The sequence below is a fragment of the Anoplophora glabripennis genome, unplaced genomic scaffold (genome assembly GCF_000390285.2).
Source record: "Anoplophora glabripennis isolate ALB-LARVAE unplaced genomic scaffold, Agla_2.0 scaffold306, whole genome shotgun sequence".
Taxonomy (NCBI): Eukaryota; Metazoa; Arthropoda; class Insecta; order Coleoptera; family Cerambycidae; genus Anoplophora; species Anoplophora glabripennis.
In genome coordinates, this window is record NW_019417798.1 from 70157 (window position 1) to 95157 (window position 25001).

The following is a 25001-nucleotide window of genomic DNA, read 5'->3' on the forward strand; positions in this document are numbered from 1 at the left end:
CGCTATTTGGATTTCCTGCGGTTCGATTTGGTCCCAAGCTTAGCAGAGTTATTCCCGAACAACGAGGATCCTGATATTCCTGAGGAAAGAATTTGGTTTCAGCAGGATGGTGCACCGCCCCATTATGGAGTGCAAGTACGGGAGTACTTGAATAACACGTTTACTGGCCGGTGGATCGGGCGACGCGGAACAATCGAGTGGCCTCCGCGTTCGCCTGATTTAACACCTCTAGACTTTTTTTTGTGGGGCTATTTGAAATCGCGTGTGTACACAAACAGACCAGGTGATTTGGAAGAACTTAAAAACCGTATTCGTTTTGAAATAAATCAAATCGACCCGGGAATGCTTGAACGAAGTGTAGACGGCGTTTACACACGCTTAGGACAATGCCAAATGGTACAGGGTGGGCAATTCGAACAATTTCGCTAGACTTACACAAACATTAGTGTAATTTTACTCGTTTGAAATGTAATTTTGTCAACTTTGTCCTTTTCGGAGCCATTAATAGTGTAAGTAAACAATTATCACTTATAAAGAACTTAAGGTGCATTTTTCTAAAAAAAATTGTTATGTAAGACATCGAAATTTTCACACCGTTGTTTAGATAATTATCACTGTTATCAATTTCGAACGAAAAAAATACGCGTTGTCATTTAAAAAAAAATTATGTCATCGCTGCCGTAAGTGGATTATCGAAAAAAAAATTTTTACACATAACAAGGTGCCCTGGAACAAATAAAAATCGATGGGTCTCACCATTTTTCGAAAAAAAAATTGTTTAACGAAAATATGAATTTTATGCAGAACTTTTTTACCACGCTGTATATGAACAGTGTTGAGGTCACGTCTAGGGGGCGCTAATTATACTGTCCTATCAATGTAAAAATTTGTTTAACTTTTTGTATTTTACAATTTTGAATTTTTTAACTAGAAATTATTGAATTACGTTCAATTCCAAATAAAAAAAATGTACTTGTAACAAATCGATAAACTCAATCGTTTTCGAGATACAGACGTTTTATATTTTTGAGATTCGGCGGGAATTAAATTAAAACATAATTTTTTCCAAAGTAGTAGGCATTGACAATAAATTGACAGAACATTATACCCGAGAAGTAAGAGAATACCTTAATAGAAATTTCCCGCACTATTGGATTGGATACGGTAGCGAAGTACCTTGGCCTGCACGTAGCCCAGATTTAAATCCGCTGGGTTTTTCTTTTGGGGCTATATTAAATTTCTAGTTTACAAAGACATTATTAATAGTCAAGAACAGCTGTGGACAAATATTCAAGAATTCATATTATCAAACAACATTTAAATAAATACATTGAAGTCGCTGGTGGTTGCCTTGAGAATCTTTTATGATTAATAATTTGTCAAGATATGCATAAAAATATGTTTAGTTGCAAACGTCTTTATTGTTAATTCAGGCTTGGTATCTTATGACCTTCTAATTTTCTAATTTAATTCCTGCCGAATCTCAAAACTTTAAAACGACTGTATCTAGAAAACAGTTGAGTTTATCGATTTGTAACAAGTATATATTTTTTATTTAGAACCGAACGTAGTTCAGTAATTTCTAGTTAAAAAATTCAAAATTGTAAAATACAAAAAGTTAGACATATTTTTACATTGATAGGACAGTATAACTAGCGCCCCCTAGACGTGACTCCAACACTGTTTGCATATTCGTATTTGCCACCTCAAAAGGCGTAAAACTACAAATTTTCAAAACAATCGGTCCGTGCATACTCAAAATATAGCAAAAAATTGAAAATATTTTTTCAACTTCAACACCCTCTAGTATGAAAAGGAGCAACAATTGACGAAGGCATGTTTGACTCAATCGCTATATTTTGATGTTAACAATCTGCCATTAAGCTGTCTGTGTACCATTATTAACGACTCACCCTGTATATCTACGCGTTCTTTACGCACCGAAAAAACAAGCTCTACCTACAAAATAAATGTAGGACATGATAAATAATTTATTTACCTCCGTTCTTCAGCGGCGGAAGTTCCTCCTCCACTAACTTCAAATCGGTTTCTTTTGGAAATCCGTCGAATTGTTTAACAAAAGTAAAAACTTTGGCGTTAATTGGCCGCGCATCTCCGAACGCCCTTGCCATTTTTACGCTTGTTTTCGAAAGAAACATTCGAATGTTATTCATTTAATCTAACTTATTTTACTTAATCGGTGTGCGATAATATTACATAAAAACAAGATTTTGTATCTTATCAATTACTGAAAAATTTGGATGTTGTACACAAGTTGAGTGCCAACTATTATCTGTTTGTATTTATCGAAGCAATAACACAAAGATAAAACATGACACGTTATTCTAAGGTTCATCACATTACAGCCAGAGCACACCTGAAGTGAACCATATGCGAACATAAAAACTAATAATATATATATATATATATATATATTTTCTATTTTATGTAATCCATAAATATTGTTTATCGTCCGATTGAGTGCGTGCAAACCTTATGGGTAATTGACGCAGTTAGTTATACTCCGCGGTCGAAATTATAAAGAGTGACTAAGACAATATAAAAACACTATTACCATAATGCGTGTAAAATATAAAATGATTTTTATACGGTACGACGTCTGAACGTCGATCTATATTCTATCTCTGTCTTTTGCACTTGGTAGGGAATAGGGAAATGCTTTTTTAGTGGGTGTAAAACGGACTTGATTTAACCCGTCCTGAGAAACGCCATAGCATAAGCGTAGACGAGGGGTCTAATTCCATGGCTATAATAAATTTATAAATTAAAAAAACACAATTGGAACGTTTTAAATTGCTGTAATAATTAAAATGGAGCAAAGTGCCTGTTATAGCAAACCGTAAAAAATATTAGATGTTATGTTTTATTACATTTTTTCAAAATTCGCTATATCTTGTTGCCTTTTACGCAGACACGCCAATGGATTTTCGTTCCCGGCACGCTTCATCCCCCTTACTAGTCCAAAAGCTAGCGATTAGTCACTATCTATAATTTCGACCGCGGAGTATAAGTCCGCGAATTTAAAGATAACAACTGTTTTCCTTTTACAAATTGTCTTGGATAAATTTTAGTTTTCTTACATAATCTTAACTGGACTAATTTGACAAAAGGAACGTGATGATTCGTAATTCTGTCAAAAGTCATCATATCAAGATAGACCTACATAATTTAGGTTTTCGTTTCTACACCGGTTAAGACACTATTTTATAGATAGGTAGGTACCATTGTAATGGTAAATAAATATTTATTGAAATTCCTAATGGAGTATATACAGGGTGTCCACACTTATCGGCGCACTATTGCTAATTCCGTTATTATTGGAGATACGAAATCGATTAAATTAGCAAACTAGTAGCATTTGGGAACCGCCTAGCCGGGTGTCTTGGCCGATGGATTTCGATCGGGCGAGGTATAATCGCGGACGCAGGCTGGAACTTCGATGGGTGACCTAAGGCAGGCTCAGGATGTGGTTGCGGCAGCCTACCAGAGGCCTGCGTCGCTCAACACCTTCCGCCTGCGTATGGTCCCCGATAAAATAGTAGTGAGAATAGAGCAATAAATCTCTGTAACTCAAGACCATGCTTTCATACATAAAAAATTGTACGAAACTGCCACCAAGCCACCCGTGTAGTAATAGAATGGTACTCGAGTAATGAAAGGGGGGTGTACAAGGGGCCTAATAAGGCCTAAGTGTCGCGATGGAAAAAGCAATGTATACATACTAGTTGCAGTTTTTCTATTGATTCTAATGGTGGAATCGAAAAAACAATTGAGCATCGCGTTTTCGTAATTTTTTAAAAAACATGTTTTTTTATGAAACCACCCTGTATATATTTACATATTTTAAAAGAAGAAAGTATTGTGAACAAAAAAGTATTAGTACATAACTCTCTTCAATTGAAAAATAAATGAGAAATAGGCATCTGAAGTTTTTCATACTTATCTCAATAAGTCATGTCAGTAAGGTCAAAAATGTAAACAGTAAAAAAAAAACTGAAAATGCTGTGACAACAATAGTTGTAACAACAACTGCCAGTGACAACAACAGTCAAGTTAATTAATTTGTTGGATACCTATATTGTCAAAATAACTACACTAAATCAAAGTAAAATAAATAGTAAACAGACTTATACATATATAAAAAAACCCTTGACATTTGGCGCAAGGGCTCATTAATTAATTCTTTGTTTTTTTGTGGTGATAAAAAAATAAATAATAAAAAATCTTGTTTAGTCAAGTAATTCTTTTCAAATTTGGCACACTTATACCGGGTGTTTCATGAAGTTCTCCCGGCACTAATAGAGGTTGTTCCGTGGGTTATTTCTAGAAAAAAAGTTTATATAAACATGTCTCCGATTTGCTTTACTTATTGAGCTACACGAATTTGAAAATAAAATAATGGAAATTAATTTTCATTTTTATTTTTAGAACATCGGTAATAGTGATACACACATTCTTAATTTAAAAGGTTTTCGAAAATTCCACCTCCTACTTCAACACATTTGTCAGCACGCCTGTGAATTGCTCGCGATGCATTTCTAATATTCGCGTTTTTTTAATTTGCGTTGCAGCATTAACAATTCTTTGGATTAGAGCTTCGCGTGTTTCTACTTTCTCTTGATAAACCAAATCCTTCATCCAACCCCACATGTTGTAATCTAACGGATTGAGGTCTGGAGACCTAGCTGGCCAATTGTGTGGCCCACCTTGACCGATCCAGCGACCAGGGTAATGCTCATTTAGGTGAGCAGTGACAATTCGGGAAATATGAGGAAATATACTGCTTCAACAGTATTTTGGTATATTCTTTTTACTATGCGTAAATATAGTACACTTTGAAATAACTATCACAGACTATCTAAAACGTACAAATTTTTGAAAAGCACAATAAAATACCTATTTTTAACTAGACCAAAACCGACTATATGTAGGTTCCATTTAAAAAAGTATTTTAAGTCGAAAACCACACGAATTACAAAAAAATAAGTACGCCACTGAATTCTACGTAAAGGATAGGTTTTTTCGTGATTAAAAAAATACTCCAGACTTCGAGTTACTGTTTCTGTTTCATTTCGTCTTACCTTACTAACCAGAATATATCGTGAAAATATATAAATATACAGTATTAGAGAATTTCTAATCATAAATTTGTATGCTTTAATTAATTCTTATTTAAAAAAATAAGTAATTTCCACTAATGCATGAAAATCTATCAAAAATTTAACCTCTGACGTTGACCTGACCACAGGGAGATAAGCGCGCAAAACAGAAAAAAATATGATACCGTACTATATAGCAGAGAGTATTCAGATGAATGTAAAGTATTAAGTCATTTGATCTAAGCTTGTAAAGTGTAAATCCTTAATGTTTAACATATAGTCTCAATCAAGTCTCAACATTTCAGTAAAAAGTCCAAGTCGCCACTAAAATTACTGAAAATATTTAAATTTTAAAATTTTTTATATAGTTCAAAAACTAAAAGACATCGAAAATCTGTCGTGACTTAAAGATTTTTCTCGTATCTTTCTTTCTGTACAGTAAAAAACTCGTTCAAATGGTCTTATGCTCTGAATCAAACCTTTGTGAGATCTAGACTGACGAGGTAAGCCTTACAATTTTAAAAGAGTTAATATATTTTTTACAAAAATAAAATTGTGAATAATGAATTGAAGATAATTTATAATAGTTATTGGGAAATACCTACTGGGCTTTTCAAATTTGTGTGTTTAAACAGTGGCGTAAAACCTAATGAGTATTTTTCATATTTTTACTCTTGTAGCTTTTGATTGATTTTTTTTTTCATTGAAATGCAGATAGAGATTGTTTTTCTTATAATTTTTCTGTTTTTTTAATAGTTTTGTGAACATTAATTATTTTTAGATTTAATTCTGAATATAAAGAAATGTAATGGCTATTTTATAATAATTTGGAAATAAAAACAAAATAATGCATTTTAAGTTTCAGAAAATTTTTGAAATGGACTATTTGAAGCGTTATTAAATAGGGGCATAGCATTTGTGCATCGCGAAAAAACGGTATATTCTCCTTTTGGTCACATGGTTAGTAGTCACATGTTGCTTTGTTAAAACTGGCCTAAATTTGACACTTGTCACTTGCCATCTTGCCAACGAAGCGTCCAATGTTTACATAGGGAGGTTATGGTCATAAGAATTTATAAATAACAGCGATTAAATGATGTCCCCTGACAGTAATTAGAATATCCGGTTTGTTTATCAGCCACCCACTTGAATGCGTGACTTAACAAATAATATTTACTAGTTGCAGTTTTGTTGAAATTCCGCAGTATCATGATATGGAAGTAGACAGTTATTTTGATCTGGATGTTGCGAATATGTTGTGGATATTACACCAAAAATGACAACAGATTTAAGTTCAGGTATATATTTTGTAATAATTTAATAGTAGAAGTAGATGCAGTTTTGTTCCATATTGCAGCAGCCATCCCTCCATTGTATAGAGAGATTTTCGACATTTGCTCAAACGATGGGGAACCTATTCACAGGGAAGTGTATCAGTGTTTACTTTCACACTGTATGCTTTCAACCGAACAGCTTAGAACAATATGGGACCTAGTAGGAACACCTCAGGGACATATCAATAGAACAAATCTTTACAAAACACTCGTACTTGTAGCATATGCCCAGCAAGGCAAACAGTTATCTGACAAACTGTTTGATAACTGTGTAGAAGCAGGTAAGATTATTGAATTACAGTATATAATTATTTGATTGATGTCAAAATGTCTTAAATGTATGTATAAAGAACTTAGTTAAAATACAAAACTGATAGAAGAGTAGTTCTAAGAAATTGAAATACCAATCTGGATGAATATGAATCATCTAGGTACTTTTCTTGATGTGGTCAAGTTAAATATTGACTCATTTAAGTTGTGTATCTTGTTAATTTAGTCAAGTAGGTTCAGACATATTTATTTTAAAATATTTTCGTCTTTTTACGAGTTGGGTAAATTCCAAATATAACATCTGTAATTAAATACATCATGTAATAATAAATAACATATAACATATTATTGAGTGCAACTGAAATTCTTCTAGATAATTATTTTTATTGCAGTCATAATAACCACTTTTATTATAAATAGTAAATGTTCATGTATTTGATTCTTGGCATTTGGACGTTTTAGAGTACCCTTCACCTGGAATCAGCGACTTAACTCCTGTAAAGAATCTCAAAATTCAACTTAACATGAAACAAAGAGACGCAGTAGGATTTAATTATGGCGCCATTGTCCAAACAGATATTATAAATATTCATCTTGTACCTGAGAAGAAAGGATTGTTTCTGAAATACTCCGAATATATCGTTACCTCAAAGAGATTTAACAGTAAAGTTACCAGGAGATATAACGACTTCGTCGCTTTACACGAATTGTTACTTAATCGATTTCCTTATAGGTATGTGAGCAGTTTGGATTATAATAATAAAGAGATTTGCAGGAATCTATAATTTTTATTTTTTGCATTATTTCTAGGTTAGTTCCATCTCTTCCACCCAAAAAAATTGTATCTGATGCACATTTTTTAGAATCTAGAAGAAGGGGGCTGCACAGATGGTTGACATTGGTTTGTAGGCACCCGGTGATATGCCAGGATTCGTTGGTTCAGTATTTCCTGACTGACCAAGGACCTGAATTTCAGCATCGTATCAAGGAAATTTTCCGAAGGGTTCCCGATGAGTTCATGACGTCGGATATTGCAGCTATTGCTAAGGTATTTTTATTATTCTCAAAAATAGTATGATACTTATAATTTCTACTAACTTTCCAGGATTTGTTGCCATCAGACCATGGTCAAATAGCTGCGAATTCGCAAAATATCCGTACCCTTGTCAATATTATTGGCAAACTGAAGCACTTGTGCGAATCTGATGTGGAACGGCAAAATGCCTCTGGGAGGGATTTGGAAGATTTCGGTTCACAGCTAAAAGCGCTGAGTACACTGAACATCACACACGGTCAAGATTTCATCGAAAATTGGGGTGAAATTCAGAGAGGATTCGGCTTCTTCTCAAGGTATGTTGAAAAAAAGTTAATACACAACAATAATTAGGATATGTAACAAATTTTAAAAATAAAATTTTTTAATATCTTCAAGTTTGCTATCCATTTTTTAATGAATTTTTTGTAAATCTCAAATGTAAATATTTAAAATATGATTATTTATAAAATTATAGAATGACCACTAAAAACAATGTTTTTGAGGTTCGTTAATCCTAATGTTCTAATCCTGGGCCCAAATGCATGACCCATTGAAAGTGCAAGTAGCGGAACAGTACACACTATCATGGAGTCACTTAGCTGAGCCCGTCGCCAGAGCCTACCTCAGATGATCGACATTGACAACTGCCTGGCTTCACTTCTTGTCCGTTTCCAATTTACACAATCGCAATTATTTCTATATTCGTTATACTTCCCACATTGGTCATACACTATGAATTCTTTTTATTATGCCTCTACAGTAAAAATTGCAATGCTAACGAATTCTTCTTAAAAAAAACTAAGAAAGTTAGCGAATTCTTTTCATATCAATTTGTCAGAGCCGCCCCTAATGTTCCTCGACACTGAAATAAAATAAAGCCAATATAATCTGCTATGACGAGCGATGCTTCACCGTTAAAGGTTCGGACCGGACTCACTTATCCTTTATCATTACCACAAAATTAGTAACTAAGCTGACCTAATTGTGTATGATAAAGTGTATTTAAAATTACGTTTTTTAATTAAAATTTCATAATCTGAACGAAAGGAATCCATGCCCTCAGAAACAAATAAAAAAACGGAAAAATAATGTGAGCCACTTTCTAGATAGAAAGTGGCTCACATGAAATAAAAATAAGTTCAAACATCACAACAGAACCATGAATGAGAACATGGCGTGCGACGTAGGGCAACACTTCCGAACAAGAACGGCTATGTGATATTTTCAGTATTTCATTTTTTTTTTTTGAAAAGAAGATAATTTACCAGTCCTGACATATGCAAATAAATTGTTAACTGTAATGTAATACTGTGTGTTAAACGCTTTTGCCCCAATGCTTTACAAAAAAATCAATAAATATATTTCCAACTGAATTATTAAGAACTTTTTTTGGGGAAAAATTATCAACTCCATTTATAATGATGGTGAATATCTGCTCTAGTTAAAAATATATATAAGTAAAAATGTCACAATTAAAAAAAAGAAACTGAAGAAACAAAGTTATTGCTTTTTCCAGTAAAAGAATTGAGTGTTATTAGATTTTGGCCAACAATTCCCATATTTATCGAAAAATTTATTATTATTAATTTTAGTTGATTAAAGACATTTTCTTATAAGCAAAAATAAACTTAACTTCAGTCAACAAAATAACATATGATGTCACAGTAGCAAATTTACCATTCAATTGATGTGATATTCATTAAGGACACTTCAGATATAAAAAATTAAATACCTAAAAGATAAATTTTATATTTGCAGATCTATAAAATTTACAATTTTCCAGATTGATGTACAACCTGTATACCCTAATCAGAATAATTTTCAGGGAAATACAATCTCTATCTGTGAAATCTTCACAACACGCTGATACGGAGCAGCTTTCGGTATGTGAGAGATTGGGCCTTCTCTTAGACATTCTAATTGCTCACAAAGAACTATGTGAGAGGTTAGAAAAAGGCCTTCACCATGACCACACTGTGGCTCTCTCGAAACTGCTCTCTTTGAAAAAACGAAAGATCCAAGGGGTTATCAGGGGCACTGATGTAAGCTAAATGATGCAAATGGGAAGCACAAGCTTTTAAATCTTTTCCATTACAGGCAGAAAGTGTTGAAAAATTGGAATCTAAGATGCTGACTCAAGAAAGCGTCATAACCAACATGGAGTTAAGATCGGATTTCAGTTTGTACTGTCTGCACATTGAAACTCTGCTAGTGTATGCTTATTTGGGAACACTCAGCTCAATTTTCAATAACTTCGTAGCCCTCAAAGTGAAATCGCTTTCGGAGGTAAGAATTCCAAGATTACAGAAATTTAAATGCATGTTGTATCAAATTTAACGCACTTTGGAAAATTGGTTTCATATTATACTTTAAACGATCGTGTTCTCAAAAATTTCGAATATGTTGTCAAGTTGCATCTAGGAGCAACTCGGAACCACCCCTTTTTTTTGTTTGCTCATCTAGGGGTGGTAAAATATTACTTAAATATTTTCATCAGGATTTTCAACTTTATGCCGGAAGAAAGTTCTACCCCATCTAAACTCGGAACCACCCTTGTTTTTAATATTTTACCACCCCCTAGACGAGCAAACAAACAAAGTTCTGGGCTCCGTCTCACTAATGTAATATAAAAAATACAAACCATTTACATTTTGAAACGGCACACCATGATACGAAATGCCTAAAAGCTGGCCAAAAATGAAAAAAAAGTTTCTATTTGGAATTTTTTAAGTATCAGGTTGGCAATAGAGATAGTTGGGCTATTCAAATTGACCGGTGGAAACAGTTTGCTGTTTATACTGGAGCTAGAATTTGAAGTCGAAGTAACCTTATTGTGATGTAAAAATTTATTTATTGTTCTGATAAAGTCGTAATAAAATGGATGTTGTTCCAGGAGGTATGTAAAGTATTTCAACATTATAAATTATTCATTGTCCACTTATTTTCATTATTGTTTATGACAAATAATGCTTAAATTTATTACGAAAATCTTTCAAAAGTGAACTTAAAAGTTATATAAGGCACCATAAGGCTAAATTACTTATTGACCCGTAATCTATGATCAATTTACTATAATATTATGAAAAAAACGTCTGGGCTTTCAATTTTACGATATGAATAAAGCAAAAGTTGCAATGAATTGTAATTCAATTATTTCGTTAATGTCGAACAAAAAGTGAAAAGAGTATTGCACTTATTATAAAATAAGTAAAAATAATGTTTGGAAAAATACATATAAATGGAATAGTAAAGGGCAATAAGTAAATAAAGAGAAAGAATACTCGAGTATGACAGAAAAGGATAGTCGATGCATAATGATTTTATAATTTCAGGAATCTAATTTTGTCAATTCAAAGCTCCACAAAAAAAAGTGGAATTTGAAAGACAGGACCCTGGTATCTATGTTTTTGGGGTCACTGAATCCGAAACCGGTGTGTTTGATCCGATCAGGTCTGCGTTAAGGTCAGTTCAAGGTCAAATGTAGACAATCATTTGCCAACAAAGTAAACCTCCATATCTATACGTTTTTCGGGGCGGTAAATCCGAATCCGGTGTGCGTTTGATGCGATCAAGTCTGCGTTTAGATCAATTCAAGGTCACATGTAGAAAATCAATTGCCAACAAAGTAAACCAATGTTTTTGGGGTCGCTTAATCCGAATCCGAGGTCCCTTTGACCTGATCAGATCTTCTAAGTTCCAAACTCAAAACACTCAAGTATTCATTTATGCGTATTAAAATTTGAGTAACAAATAAGATTAAAGAAAGCTTTAATTCTGAGCCCGTGACTTTCAACAATTTTCAACAGAATAACGTGATCAATGACAAATTTTTAAGAATTGTAATTTGTCTGCTTTACAATAAATTGAATTTTAGCATAATCAGTGTGGTTAAAAACCCCAATATCCACTTTCGTTAGTTTATTTCACTTTTGTCAAATTTCGTCCGCCATATTGGATCCGCCATTTTAAATTTTTCAATTTCAATATGAAATTCGTAATCAATGTTGTCAAAAACCCCGAAACACCTATTTTTGTCAGTTTAATTGACTTTTTAAAATTTAATCGCCATATTGGATCCGCCATTTTGAATTCTTCAATTTCAATATGAAATTCGTAATCAATGTTGTCAAAAACCCCGAAACACCTATTTTTGTCAGTTTAATTGACTTTTTTAAAATTTAATCGCCATATTGGATCCGCCATTTTGAATTTTTCAATTTTAATATCAAATTTGTAATCAGTTGGGTCAAAAACCCCAGTATACCCACTTTTGTACAATTTGGAATAAATTTTAATTTTTGGCCAGCTTTTAGGCATTTCGTACCATAGTGCGGCAATGTAATGGTTGTATTCCCATTCTCAATTCACCTGAAGAAGTAATTTTAAGTAAAATGTGGAAATAGTAAAATCTTTCTAAAGTTGTTATTTTTATGAACAGTCAAAGCTCCTTATTCGCGGTTCCCGTATTCGCGGACCAAAAGATTGTAACCACTTCCCATATTCACGTGTGAAAAATTATGTATTCGCGAATCCAAAACTAACGATACAGATTGTATTTTTAGAATAATGTGTATTTATTTGTCAAAATAAACAAATAGGTATCAAAATATTAAATATTTATAAACAAACAAATTTTAGTGTCATGAACCAGTCCTTTAACAAAAGTCACTGCTTGCTCACACGTGCCACTATGGCCTTTGATAAATGTGACATTAAACTTAAAAAACCTGAGTGAATGTTTACGGATGGCAAATGAGCTTTGTGATTTCAATTGATCTGTCTGTGGAAGCAAATTGATAATGCCACAGCTGAATATTAATCCAAGGCCTTTTATTAGTTGCAAAACAAGAAAAAATCACTAAATCCTTTAAACCATTGCTTAAACCTGATAATAATAATTAATATTGTTAAAATTTATCTCAGTAAATTACTTTTATTATATTTTTTTATTATTTTGCAACAGTGGAACGTATCCCCTATATTTCCATATAAAATGCCATTCCATATTCGCGGTATATTTTCGGAACATATCCCCCGCCAATAAGGAGCTTCGATTGTATTAATCTCTGGCCTACATTAGAATGACAAGAATTCTAGACAGGTTCTGGAGAATTTTTCTTCCCATGTTCAGTGTGAATTTGTGGTCGGAGCTATCTTATTATTAGATGCAAACTTATTTGTTTCAATCTGTAGCCCATACAATAGTTTTTTCCCGCAATACCAACAGGGAGAATATTTTTGCTTTGATTTTTGGTAACAAAGAAAATTGTTTGATTTCATTGGATAGAACTTTTTTCATTTATACCTTTACGACAAAGTAAAAATATGAGAACGAGTAATAAAATATATATAACGAGCGTTCAAATAAAAACGTGGTCAAGTTGGTTCTGAAAATTTGGACGTAGGGCGTAGCGTATAGCAAATGAACTTAAACGTCATCTGTCAAAGCGCTATATCGCCGCTATCAATTTGAATATTTTCGTTTTAAAAAGCGTTTAAAATGGTGTTTTCTCAAGAACAAAAAGTGTTTTATCATAGAGTCCTACTTTAGAAATGGACGCAAGATTGATGGAATATGGAAGTATTCTATTGAGGAATGTTTCATAGAATTTCAAAATCAATTTCCCGGCGTTGTTGAGTACAAAATTTTTCAAAGTGCAGTTCAGCGTCATGTTAATGTTTTTCATGAAACGGGCAATGTAACAAGAAAAGAAGGAAGCGGCCGACCCGACCTAAAAAGCGGACTGAAGAATTAAAAGAAAATGTCCAACAAATAATGGAAAATGTACCAAGAACTTCTGTACGTGTTTTATCACAAATGGTGGGAGTATCAGTCGGTACCTGCCACACAGTGTTAAAAAAAGATTTGCGTTTGTTCTCCTATCATTTAACTTGTCAGCAAGAACTTCATGAAGTTGATTTTCCGCGACGGGCTGTATTTTGTGAATGGTTTTTAAACTACGGCGAACTTCATAATATCACCTTTTTTTCTGATGAAGCCTGGTTTCTTTTAAGTGGTTACGTAAACTTACAGAATATGAGAATGTGGTCTTCTGAAAAACAAGATAACTTTTTTGTCGAGGTCCCTCTACACGCTCAAAAAATTGGAGTTTGGTGTGCTCTCAATCGAAGGAGGATTTATGGACCTATTTTTTTTAATGGTACTCTTACTGCGCAAAGGTATAGAGAAGAAATTATCGCTCCTTTTGTTAACCAGCTGGAAGAAAACGAAATTACAAACTTTTATTTTCAACAAGATGGCGCAAGGGCACATACGGCAGGCGAGACGATGAATATGTTGAGGGAAGTTTTCCAAAATCGACTAATAAGTCTCAATGCTGAACATGAATTTCCACCGAGGTCATGTGATATTACGCCATGTGATTTCTTTTTGTGGCCTTACCTTAAAAACACTATTTTTGAACTGCCTATTCCTGATTTAAACCATCTGCAGGCTCAACTTATAGACAAGATTCATGAAATTAACAATACCCCGAGCATCTTAGAAAATGTCTTTAATTCTTTGAGGAACAGGTGTGAAAAGTGCTTGGAACAAGGAGGGGGACAGTTTCAGCAGCTGCTTTAATTTATTGTTATAACAAGGAGGGGGACACTTTCCGCAGCTCCTTTAATTGTATGTTATTGTTATCATGATTATTCTTTAAAATAAAGTTATATAGTCATTAACGTTATTGAAACTGACAGCTGCTATACAGCTCGTTGAGAAATGAGGTTAAGTTGGTCGCTATAAGCTACTCGCCTACGTCCAATGTGTCAGAGCCAACTTCGACCACGTTTTTATTTGAACGCTCGTTAGTATTGATTGCTTTATAAACTTGATAATCATTATCTTCAATTTGGAGTATTACTGATTATTTACAGGAAAGCATTTCTGTTTTTAGCTCCGTGATATTTGGGAACGAGTTCAACCTTTTGCTCAACAACGTTCTCCTGATGTTTGTTCGAATAACGCAGGGAAAAGGAGTGCCTAGTGGTAGTGGTGGTTCATATTTTATGAAGTATATATGTAAAAGGAAACAAGTGTATAAAAAAAAAACAAAAAAAAAATCTGCATTTCATATTTCTAATCGGTTGGGATGGGGCTTATTTTAACTTATTTATATTTTCCCAACAAACCTATTCTGATATATTCGATAAGTGATTATTACCCGGGTAGCAGTTTAAATATCACACTACGTTATGGCTACAGTCTTATTAAAAGTATATTTTATTTTCTACTTTCGAATAATTATTTTCTCTAATTTCTTAAGTGTGTTCAAGTAACTATAAACATTTTATGTTAAGTAATGTAATATTGGATAGTATGGAGAAAATATTAAAAAAACGAATTAGAATTGTATATGAAATTGTACGGTATCCCATTTTGGAAATTTTTCTAAATTTTATCCTAAAATAGTTTCTGCCATTAATATAAAAAAATAATTAATGTAAAACACATTAACATTTTTTTTTTAAATAACTGCGTAAAGAATCATATGGACATATTAAACTTGCATATAAAATTTTCCTAACTCTCCAGTTAACTCTCCAATGCTTTAATTTCGTTTTAATCGTACTTTTTACATTCCCTTTTAATCGATATTATATATGGTATATTTATTTACATGTTTTAAACGTTATTTAATATGGTGTTAGGTTTTTGTTACCAGCGTGCCTTATTCTGAAATATTCCTATTATCGTTTATTGTAACTATGTGATATATTCGAACTAAAAATTGTAAATTTATATCATTGTTATTGTAGTTAATAAAAAATTCAAATAACGACAGTTATTTAGTTATTTGTTAGCGTTAATGAGAAAAACTGCATAAATTTTAAATAAAGTTGACTTAGTCTTCATCGCTGCCGATTCCTAGCTGTTGCCATAAGAATCCTTCATTTTGTTTTGCTATAATTTTCAAGGTAAGTGTACTGTTGTTTTCATTTTATTAGGTATACAGGGTGTTTGTAAATAACTGCGAAATATTTTAGGGGGTGATTGCCGAAGTTATTTTGTGAAAAAAAGTTCATATAAACATAGGTCGAAATATGGTTCGTTTCCGAGATAGACATTAAATTTTAATTTATTTTATTAATTTTTATCAATTATTTCAGTTTTAAAGATATTGACTCGAAATTTGAAAAACGCTTTGGAGGGATAAATGAGCATTTTTTGACATGATCTGAATATTTCTACTTGCACCAGGAACGTTCGTGCGAGAATGCCACAAACCTATTTAATAAAAAAAATGGGACGCCACTGACTTTTTCCTGTTTTGATATTTTTTTAGAAATCTGTCATCAATTATGAATGAAATTGGTCTCTCCAATTTTTTTCTTAGAATGCACCGTTTTTGAGGAAAAAAATAAAACATTTTATTGCAAGTTGTATATTTTTAATTTCTACCGATACATTATCGAATTTCTGTTTGAAATAAAATGAAAATAAATAAAAATTTAAACACTGTATCTCGGAAACGAAGCATATTTCGACCTACGTTTATATAAACTTTTTTTTTACAAAATAACTTCGGCAACTATCCCCTAAAATATTTCGCACTTATTTACAAACATCCTATATATCTATAGATATGCACGTTAATAAATAACCATTTTAAATACATAAATATTATTTTCGGACACTGAAAGACGTCAGGATAATACTATTGGTTGCTGAAAAACGTCGCCTCATGGGAAAAGGAGCATTTCTGATACGAGTTTTTGTTTCAAATTTGTAAAATGGCCAGCTATTGTGGGTGTCGGCGAAATAATTATAATTGATAATTATTACATGGTGATTTACACGGATTAAAACCGCGATTAGCAAGAAAAGGTGTCGCTGTCGGGTATATAAGATTTAGTTGAAGAGCGTGCCAGAATTTCTGTTCATTTGGGCTATGTTTTTCCATTGCGTCTCCTTTGTCAGGCAATTCGGCATTGCAGCGTTTAGTGAGGAAATAGTACTATTTCTCACTCAATGATTGGAGGTAAGTGTGCACAAAATTTTAGTAAAAATGTCATTAAAGTCCTAACCCACTACAGAATGACATTACTTATTCATTTTTATCTACAGGGTGTGGGAAGTTTGACTGCCATTACTTCAGCATGAGATAGCATAATCATAAATGAACAAAGAAGTTGGATATAAGAAGAGGCATAAGATTAAGTTTTCAAAATACAGTGAATATTAATATTGGGAGTTTCATCACAACGTGACAACAGCACTTAACCAAATGCTATACACAGCTGATGCATACCACGTGCACGCAGCAGACTTGTCCTATGGAAAAAATGTAAACAACTATTATTATTATTATTAAGTCAAGATGATTGTTTTCTAGTTTTTTAAATAAATAAAACAAAATGTATCGATTTTGTAGTACGAAGATAGTGTTGTGCTTAAATTTTAGCTCGAATTTTAGTAATTATGAATCTCTTAAAACAGGAACTTAACTTTTAGTCAAATTATGAATTTGAAAAATATGTAATTAAAGTACCCAAAGATTCACGGCGTCCAAGTAATCATACGTATTAAAAATAATTTAGGTGCTTACCAAAAAGCAAAGTAATTTTTATTCGCTGAAAAACACCTCAAAAAAGGAAATAGTGGTACGCAATATACACTCCAATACGGTCAAATTCCAGATACCAACTGAATTGTGTATTGGTGGACAGCTTAGTACCTCGTGTTAATCACCACGACATCACATTGCTCGATATGAATTTTAGCGATTTTTTTTTATTACGCTAATTATTTTTAAGTATTAAGCACAAAATTCAAAAAGTTATAAATGTATTTTATGGTATTCTATGCACGCAGTTGTCAATATTCCCTAATGTGAAAACAAGACGTGCCTTCATAACACTTATAAATTAGTAGGTCACTCTTTGCCAGTATATACAAAGTAATACTTTAAACAGTAGGCATTGAGTAGCATGGCATTTAAAGAGAAAGACTTTATAAAATATCTCACCCACACCAAAAACACATTCATACTTGCTGTGCTACTTGCGATTGAATTAAGGATGGTCATTTACACGTAAATAAATTCACGTCAAGTTCACATCACATTTTTAAACATTTAAAAGCATTTTAAGACAAAACAGAAGCAATCCTTTTTTGAGTAAACCATTTTCTTTATTGGAGGAATCCCAGAGAAGTATATTCTAAAAAATTTGGAAACCGATTTATTATCAACATCCCTTGTTCACCGAATTGGTTTATATAAAAAAATACAGTTTTTGGTTACTTTATATTTTTAATTAAAATTACATAATACTATAAGCCATCAACTCAAACAATACCAGCTGTTTTCAAAACAGAAATAATGCTCCATTAAAATTTTTATTAAAACATTCAAAATAATGGTTTGGGTTTTTAATTGATTAATTAATTTATTAATCATTAATATAACTTTTTTAAAATAAATTCTAAAAATATAACCATATAATTTTCATTCTTACGAGGGTTGCCTTTTATGTTTCGGGAATGGACGATCCTGGCGCTGCCTTCCGACAACCGACGTCACCTATCGTAAAGTTGAACATTTTGTCGGTATACTTACTCAGAACATTTTGATGTACAGGCGTTATTTGTGTTCTTTACACTGACTTGAAAAATTCATCTCAGCTAAAAAATGGAATTAAATATGAACATTTCTGTAACATTATTTTTTACAACTTTCAACGTGGATTATCTCAAAAGCAGTGCATCGATGAACTTAATTCGACCAAAACCACTGGTGGTATACGGTATAATGGTACACAACCATTTGTTTGCCAGAAGTTTTCGGAAAAATAAGGGAAACCAGCCACCAAAGACGAACCATTTTCCACCAGGATAATGCAAACTCTCATACATCGATTCAAACAAGGCTTTTTGAGAACTGAAAAACTTGATTGATGAACCAGCCACCAAAGACGCATCATTCTCCACAAGGACAATGCAAACCCTAATACATCGATTCAAACAAGAGACTTTTTGAGAACTGAAAAAGTTGATTGATGAGTCATCTACCATACAGCCCTGATTTGGCACCCAATGACTTTTTTTATACCCGCACTCCCGCACACCAAAAATAAATTATGACGTCAACGTTTTTCGATGCTTGATGCTTCAAAATGTGGTATATGGTATAATGGTACACAACCATTTGTTTGCCAGAAGTCTTCGGAAAAATAAGGGAAACCAGCCACCAGAAGCATCATTCTCCACCAGGACAATGCAAACTCTCATACATCAATTTAAACAAGACTTTTTAAGAACTAAAAAAGTTGATTGTTGAGTCATCCACCATTCAGCCCTGATTTGGCATCCAATGACATCAAAAATAAATTATGACGTCAACGTTTTTCAACGCTTGATGCTTCAAAATGCATGTTTTGGAGGTACCTCAATCGGAATGGAAAAAGTGCTTTGAAAATTGGTTCAAGCGCATGCAAAAGTGTATTGATCTTCATAGAGAATATTTTGAAAAACATATACGATGATTAACTTTTTTTTTGTTTTCTATTCCTGAAATATAAAAGGCAATCCTCGTACATTACAATTGAATAGGGACAGCTTATCTGCTATTTCGATAAAATTTTAATAATCTTTCTAATTCACACAAAATATGAGAGTCTTCGTGCATTTTTTACCTATCAACAAACCTATATCGGTAAATACATTCTGCTCCTCACTAAGGTGCCTCTTATACTGCTTAAAGTGCATCAATTTGTAGTTGTATAGAATCAAAATTTCATCGATATCTCTCGGCTTTGGAAAATTTTCATCTACCCCATCGATATCTTCCTCCAATCTCGAATACTTACTGGCATCTAATCTATCCAGGCACTTTTCGATAGGGATCCAATGGTACGTTTCAGGACAGAGCAAAAATGACGGGACTAGTTTTCCTTTGTACCTCATTTTCTGGCAAGAGTGTATGTAGAATCCCATGTAGTAACTGCTCAGTTCCGGGATCTTTTCATGTAGAGATCTCACAAGTTGTACCTCTCTAGAAAAGACAAGGTTAATACAAGAACTCGCTAGGCATTAAGGTTTTATTGGTATTTAAATCTTCACCGTTTCATACGTGTCGAAAAGCCACAGATGCTAACCTTAGTGATCCGTACGTTCCTAAAGTAAGGTTTCTGTAATCGGGATCGTAAAAGAAATAAACGGAACTGACACATCTCGGTAAAATATCTATTACGCCCACTGCTATTAATTTGTCGTCTATCCAATACTGCTGATGAAAGGAACCGTAGCCCGGACCGTCCACTCCTCTGGGAAAATCAACAGGCTAGAATTGAATAGATGTAATAATTTTACTGAAATAAACCTGATACAAAGCTAGCTGAAAAAACTTGCAGGTTAGGTTAGGTTAAGGTGCAGTCTCTAAAATTGGTTACCTGTGCGTATTAAACAGTCAAACTAGTAAGTGTCCTAAAAAAAATGTGAGATAGGAAATTAATAACATAATAATTGTCAAAATGTTAAATTTTTCCAAAGGAGATTTTTAGGTTCCCGACTTCATGCATTTTTTAGCGAATGTTTTACTGGATTTTTAGTTATACAGGGTGTTTCAGGTTTTAATTGGGTAACGTCATCATATAATACAGCAAATTATTTTAAGCAAAAAGTTGCATACGAACATGGGCTGTAGTTTGCTTAGTTTTCGAATCAGAGGACGTTCAAGTTGGAAAAAAATATTACACATTCTAAAATATCTCCGAGGACGTTTGATGTACTTAGACTGATGAAACTTGTCACTGATTTATCTAATTAGAAATGTTGCTAAATTGACTCGAAATATGTTAACCAGTGACAGATACAGTGAGTCAATACCACCAAGAGCTTCAGAATTTCTATTCCACTGAATACTGTAAATTCCATTTATGCTTTTCATGATATTGCTAATAAACTAGGCGGTAGTGGTAGATTTTCGGTTATTATTTTAGTTAGCATATCTTTCAGACGGTTTCCTAATGTGCATACTCTTATAAAAATATTCATTGATTCATCCTGATGTCTTGATATGGAAAAGTGGCTCTTCACCTGTTCACAAATTATATATACATTTTGGTACCAATGGCAGCTCGTTAGGTGATGCACCGCTTCACCTAAATTTCCGTTTAGTTGTGCAATTTAAAATTATTTTTAATTTTATATAAATTTAAAAAATTTATTTCAATTTAAAATATATGGCTGACAAAAGTCTTCCATAGGAAGAACTCTGAAAATCTGTCTCTACCTTCTGGTATGTAAAAAAAATAGATATGACAACATATTCCACCAAACTTGTCTTGTATTTCAATAAAAATAAATCAAAATTGATGTGAGAGGCACTCTCACATTCTCTCTGGTCTTACAATAAATCTGACTCACCCTGTATTCATGGCAATGATAACGTTAAGAATTTTTTTGAATTAGCTAAAAAGGCTAAGCTTTTAAAACAATTATATGCTATATTGGAGTCCAGTAAACTAAAAGTTAAAAAAGCTTAATAACAACCATGTGACATTTAGTAAAACCCCAAAGCAGAGTAAAATATACCTCCAATGGTGTTTGGACAAGAAAACTGTAAAACTGATCTGGATCGGAGTCCTCTTTACTCTCATTATGAATGATCATTTGATATTTTTCAAAAAGCTCTGCACTTACGGCAAAAAATTCATGGTTTTGTGACATCCTCTCTAGGGTAATCTATAATAATTAATATACTTTTATTTTTACTAAGTCTAACAGTCTTACCAGAAAAATATATGTGCCGGGTGTCTCAGAGTTGAAGTGACAAAAGCCTTAGGGAAATTCCCCTCAGAAAAATATGTAAAAAAGTTCATACGAACTTGGGTCCGCAAGCGCTTCGTTTTTGAGATACAAGATGTTAATTTTTTTTAAAATGAAGTTATTTAAAAAACTGCTTTAGCCGATGGGAATGAAATTTGATGGTTTATTAAAACAATTAGTTATCGTACATCAACTGGACCAAAATTTTCAGGGGCAGCAAGAAATATCACCGCCGTGTAATTTTTTTTTGGATTTTATGAAACACATATTCAGATTAACCCTTTAAAAATTTAGTGAATATTACATAAAAACCGTAAAAAAACTACAGGGTAATTTTCTTTTCTACAAAAAAAAAAAGACTTGCTCGCTGGGTCAAATCTTGGTCCAGTTAATATATGATAATTGTTTTAATAAACCATAAAAATTTCTCTCAATTCAGCTACCTAGTGTTTTTTTTTAAACTTAATTTAAAAAAAAATTAACACCCTGTATCTCGGATACGAAGTATTTGCAGCCCCATGTTCATATGAACATTTTTACATATTTTGCTGAGCGGAATCGCACTTAGACTCTTGTTACTTCAACTCTGAAACACCAGGTATAAAAATGGAACTTCACATATTGTGCTTAAAAAAAAGTTTATATAAAAAAAATAATTTTAAGTTAAAACCCCTTAAAATACAGCATCAGATAGTTATTCTTTTACTCTGCTTTTCATAAATTTATAAAATAATTTAGAGAAAAAAAAAACATTTCAAATACCTGTAACGGAGAACTAACCAAAAATCTATGAAAGCTCTTCATGGACAATTTTGATGGAGGATCGTTGTGTACAATCATCTGATATTTTCTATACAATTCATATTCAACTTCTTTGACCCTTTCCCATTTAATATCAGGTTCGCTAGTCGGAACTAATTCTAGCTGAGAAAAGAATAACTATATCAGTAATCGTGTAGGCAGTCTGTCTTATCGTTAGATAAAATTTAGAGTATTACTATTTTATTGATAGATCCAAAATATTTAATATAGTGATGCAGCTGATTTTGAATTTAGTTTTTAGACAGACTGTATATGAAAAAACGACCAAGAACTGTTTCAAGTATTTTTTTGTGTAATGATGGGGGCACAACTACAGTCAGTGGCCAACTAATTTTTAGATAAATAAGGATCATAAAACTTCAACCAATCGTTGAAGATTGTGTTTTTTTTTAATTCAACATACCCTTAATTTGTGTTTGGAACTCTGTGAAACATCTTCCAGAAAATCCTCAATAGATTTTTGTGCTTGTACAGGTTGCTTTTTCTCCATGCTTAATCCATGTTCCAAAAGTTTTTCTTTTTTTCTCTCAAGTCTCAACAATTTCGCTTTTTTACACGGTGGTCTGTTTAAATCTGCCCCAACTCCTTCTTTATATGTACACTTGAAATTATTTTGTTGTGACATGGATTTATTTTGTGATGGATCTGTAAAGTCGACACTTTTTATACCTATTTTTACTAATAAAAAAAATAATTAACATATTTTCAATACTACGTCAAAAAGAACTTAAATAATGTGTTATTCTTATTACTTGCCATTTGCTGTGCTTTCGGTTTTACTATTTTTATTACAGTGTGGTTCAACTGTAGACAAATCACAGCTTACATTAGTTTCTACTTCACTTGGACTCTTATTGATTTTACTAAAATTAATATTGGGTCTATCTCTAATAAATATCCCAGAGGTATCAGGTCTGTCACTATTTTGTGTTTCTGGTTCAACATTTTTAATTAAAATACCATCTTCGAGATACTTGTTAAACTTTTTAATTACTTTTTTCTGAGATTTACTTACTGAAAAATTTAAGGCATCACATCTGAAATAGTCAAGGATATAGAGAGTTTAAGCAATAATTAACCGTAAACGTACTTGATCGTATATTGAGGACAGCATGTTTCGTACATAATCGGTTTATAGCAATATTTTCCTGATCTACGCCATCCTCTGTCTATTAAATTTTGGTAGTCTTCAACTGTTAGTGTTTCGGACCACATCCCTAGTAAAAAAAATCATGCTTTGGTCTAAATTTGTTTAGATTTATTTTACATTTACTTACCATGTGAAATGCTGCCATATTCGTTCTTACAGTAACCACATCTATGTTTTTCTCTGTCAGGGTACCAATAAACTATACTTTTGTTTCTTAATGGTGAATTCATTTCTTTATTATATCACATAGAAGTAAATTTGATTTTGACCTTATTAGATAACCCCTAAAATAAGTCGAACCACATGTTATGTTTAACAAATTTTTGTGCATGTACTGTATAAGAATCTAAATTATTAATTGATATAAGAATTACTAATGTTAATACAGAAATGAAGGGAATCACCTTTGTTCATATTTTCATCGAAAAACAAAACTGTCAGTAGTGTCAGCTAGTGATGGGAGATTTCGAGTGAAAAATCGAGTGGTACTCGATTATTGAGATCACTCGAGATATCTCGAGATGTTTACTCCCACCACTCGAGTGATTATTACCCTACAGTTGCACCCCAAAATGTTAGTGCATACTGCAAATAGTCACTGATTGCGTAACCTTTTTTTTAGGATAAAACGAAAAAGTGGTTAGGTCTTGAAGTGCGTGAGCTTTTTTTTTTTAGCTACGCTTATAAATAATATATGACTAATACAAACATATTTGTGCGCCGCTGGGATGAAAACGACCAATATCTCGTATCTCGAGTGATCACTCGATTATTAGAAGGACTCGATTACCGATAACTCGATTATCAAAATTAGTCGATTATGCCCATCACTAGTGTCAGCTGGTTGCTGGTTTGGTTGTCGTCAGTCGTCACTCGTCAGCATTCTAATTCTATGCCATAGAACAACGATCAACCAACCCGTAAACCAACACCTACCAAAAAGGATGAGAATAGCAACCCAAGATCTTTAGTCCTGTTCGTTGTGTCTGCTTGACGTACTCCAAGTCAATCGGAGTATTTTATCAGCGTTCGTTGAAGCCGAGCACAAAATATATGTTGTTCGTTATACGCAGTTCAGTGCGAGCGGCCGAGCTGAGCGGACGTGCTTGTTTGTGGGGTGAGGTGGTTGCAGCGAGCGGGATCTGCCTGCCTTTGTTGGGGCTGCCTGGAGGGAGTCCCTTTCTTTCCTTTTAATCACCGACCTAATCCCCGGCTAAGCATAGAGGCCGCCGACATCTTTGTTCAGGTACCTGTCCCGGGGTTATGCCCAGGTAAGTTTTAACTTATTTATCAGTTATTTGCATTACTTTAAAATACATTTCTTTAAAATTGCGACCCCCGACAAACAATATACCAGACAGACAAATACACCAAAAGACACGTACGCCCCCGTAAGGGGGCATCCCCACACGACTAACACTTACACACCCACCCACCCACACACACACGCGCACACACACACACACACACACACACACACACACACACACACACA

At 33.1% G+C, this 25001-nt stretch overlaps 3 protein-coding genes across 8 annotated transcripts in view; 1 reads left to right on the forward strand and 2 right to left on the reverse strand.

The window, feature by feature from the left end:
- Nucleotides 1–2333, reverse strand: part of LOC108909268 (prostaglandin reductase 1) — a 12135-nt gene extending 9802 nt beyond the window's left edge. Inside the window, exon 1 of the mRNA XM_018713557.2 lies at nt 2000–2333. Coding sequence (XP_018569073.1) covers nt 2000–2174 — 175 coding nt within the window. The 5' untranslated portion in view covers nt 2175–2333. The remainder of the gene's footprint in view (nt 1–1999) is intronic.
- A 3033-nt stretch (nt 2334–5366) lies between these two features.
- LOC108909266 (sorting nexin-8) lies at nt 5367–15544 on the forward strand. Of its 3 annotated transcripts, none has more exons than XM_018713553.2 (10): nt 5367–5623; nt 5980–6245; nt 6301–6418; nt 6478–6735; nt 7187–7457; nt 7535–7772; nt 7830–8074; nt 9586–9802; nt 9858–10046; nt 14663–15544. In XM_018713553.2, exons 3-10 carry the CDS (start codon nt 6397–6399, stop codon nt 14750–14752), a joined length of 1530 nt encoding a protein of 509 aa, XP_018569069.1. In that variant the 5' UTR covers nt 5367–5623; nt 5980–6245; nt 6301–6396; the 3' UTR covers nt 14753–15544. The 3 variants fall into 3 exon arrangements, with proteins under 3 accessions (XP_018569069.1, XP_018569071.1, XP_018569070.1); XM_018713555.2 differs by having other exon boundaries at nt 6307–6418; XM_018713554.2 differs by having other exon boundaries at nt 5986–6418.
- A 2513-nt stretch (nt 15545–18057) lies between these two features.
- Nucleotides 18058–23965, reverse strand: LOC108909275 (arginyl-tRNA--protein transferase 1). 4 transcript variants are annotated; one of them, XM_018713569.1, is made up of 9 exons: nt 23911–23965; nt 23634–23790; nt 23447–23573; nt 23113–23393; nt 22760–23001; nt 22297–22458; nt 21301–21450; nt 19863–20047; nt 18058–19759 (listed from the first exon to the last, which is right to left on the reverse strand). In XM_018713569.1, exons 2-9 carry the CDS (start codon nt 23734–23736, stop codon nt 19360–19362), a joined length of 1650 nt encoding a protein of 549 aa, XP_018569085.1. In that variant the 5' UTR covers nt 23737–23790; nt 23911–23965; the 3' UTR covers nt 18058–19359. The 4 variants fall into 4 exon arrangements, with proteins under 4 accessions (XP_018569085.1, XP_018569084.1, XP_018569088.1 ...); XM_018713568.1 differs by having other exon boundaries at nt 23634–23937; XM_018713572.1 differs by lacking the exon at nt 22297–22458 and having other exon boundaries at nt 23634–23936.
- Between the last annotated feature and the right edge of the window lie 1036 nt (nt 23966–25001).

Excerpts from the sequence above, each read along its gene's own strand:
- LOC108909266 (XM_018713553.2), top strand. The coding sequence starts at position 6,397 with ATGACAACAGATTTAAGTTCAG. Across the intron at positions 6,419-6,477 it reads GACAACAGATTTAAGTTCAG|CAGCCATCCCTCCATTGTAT; the intron begins GTATATATTTTG and ends TCCATATTGCAG. Across the intron at positions 9,803-9,857 it reads GGGTTATCAGGGGCACTGAT|GCAGAAAGTGTTGAAAAATT; the intron begins GTAAGCTAAATG and ends TTTCCATTACAG.
- LOC108909275 (XM_018713569.1), bottom strand. The coding sequence starts at position 23,736 with ATGAATTCACCATTAAGAAACAAAAGTATAGTTTATTGGTACCCTGAC. Across the intron at positions 23,394-23,446 it reads TGTCCTCAATATACGATCAA|ATGTGATGCCTTAAATTTTT; the intron begins GTACGTTTACGG and ends TGACTATTTCAG. Across the intron at positions 22,459-22,759 it reads GTTCCAAACACAAATTAAGG|CTAGAATTAGTTCCGACTAG; the intron begins GTATGTTGAATT and ends TTCTTTTCTCAG.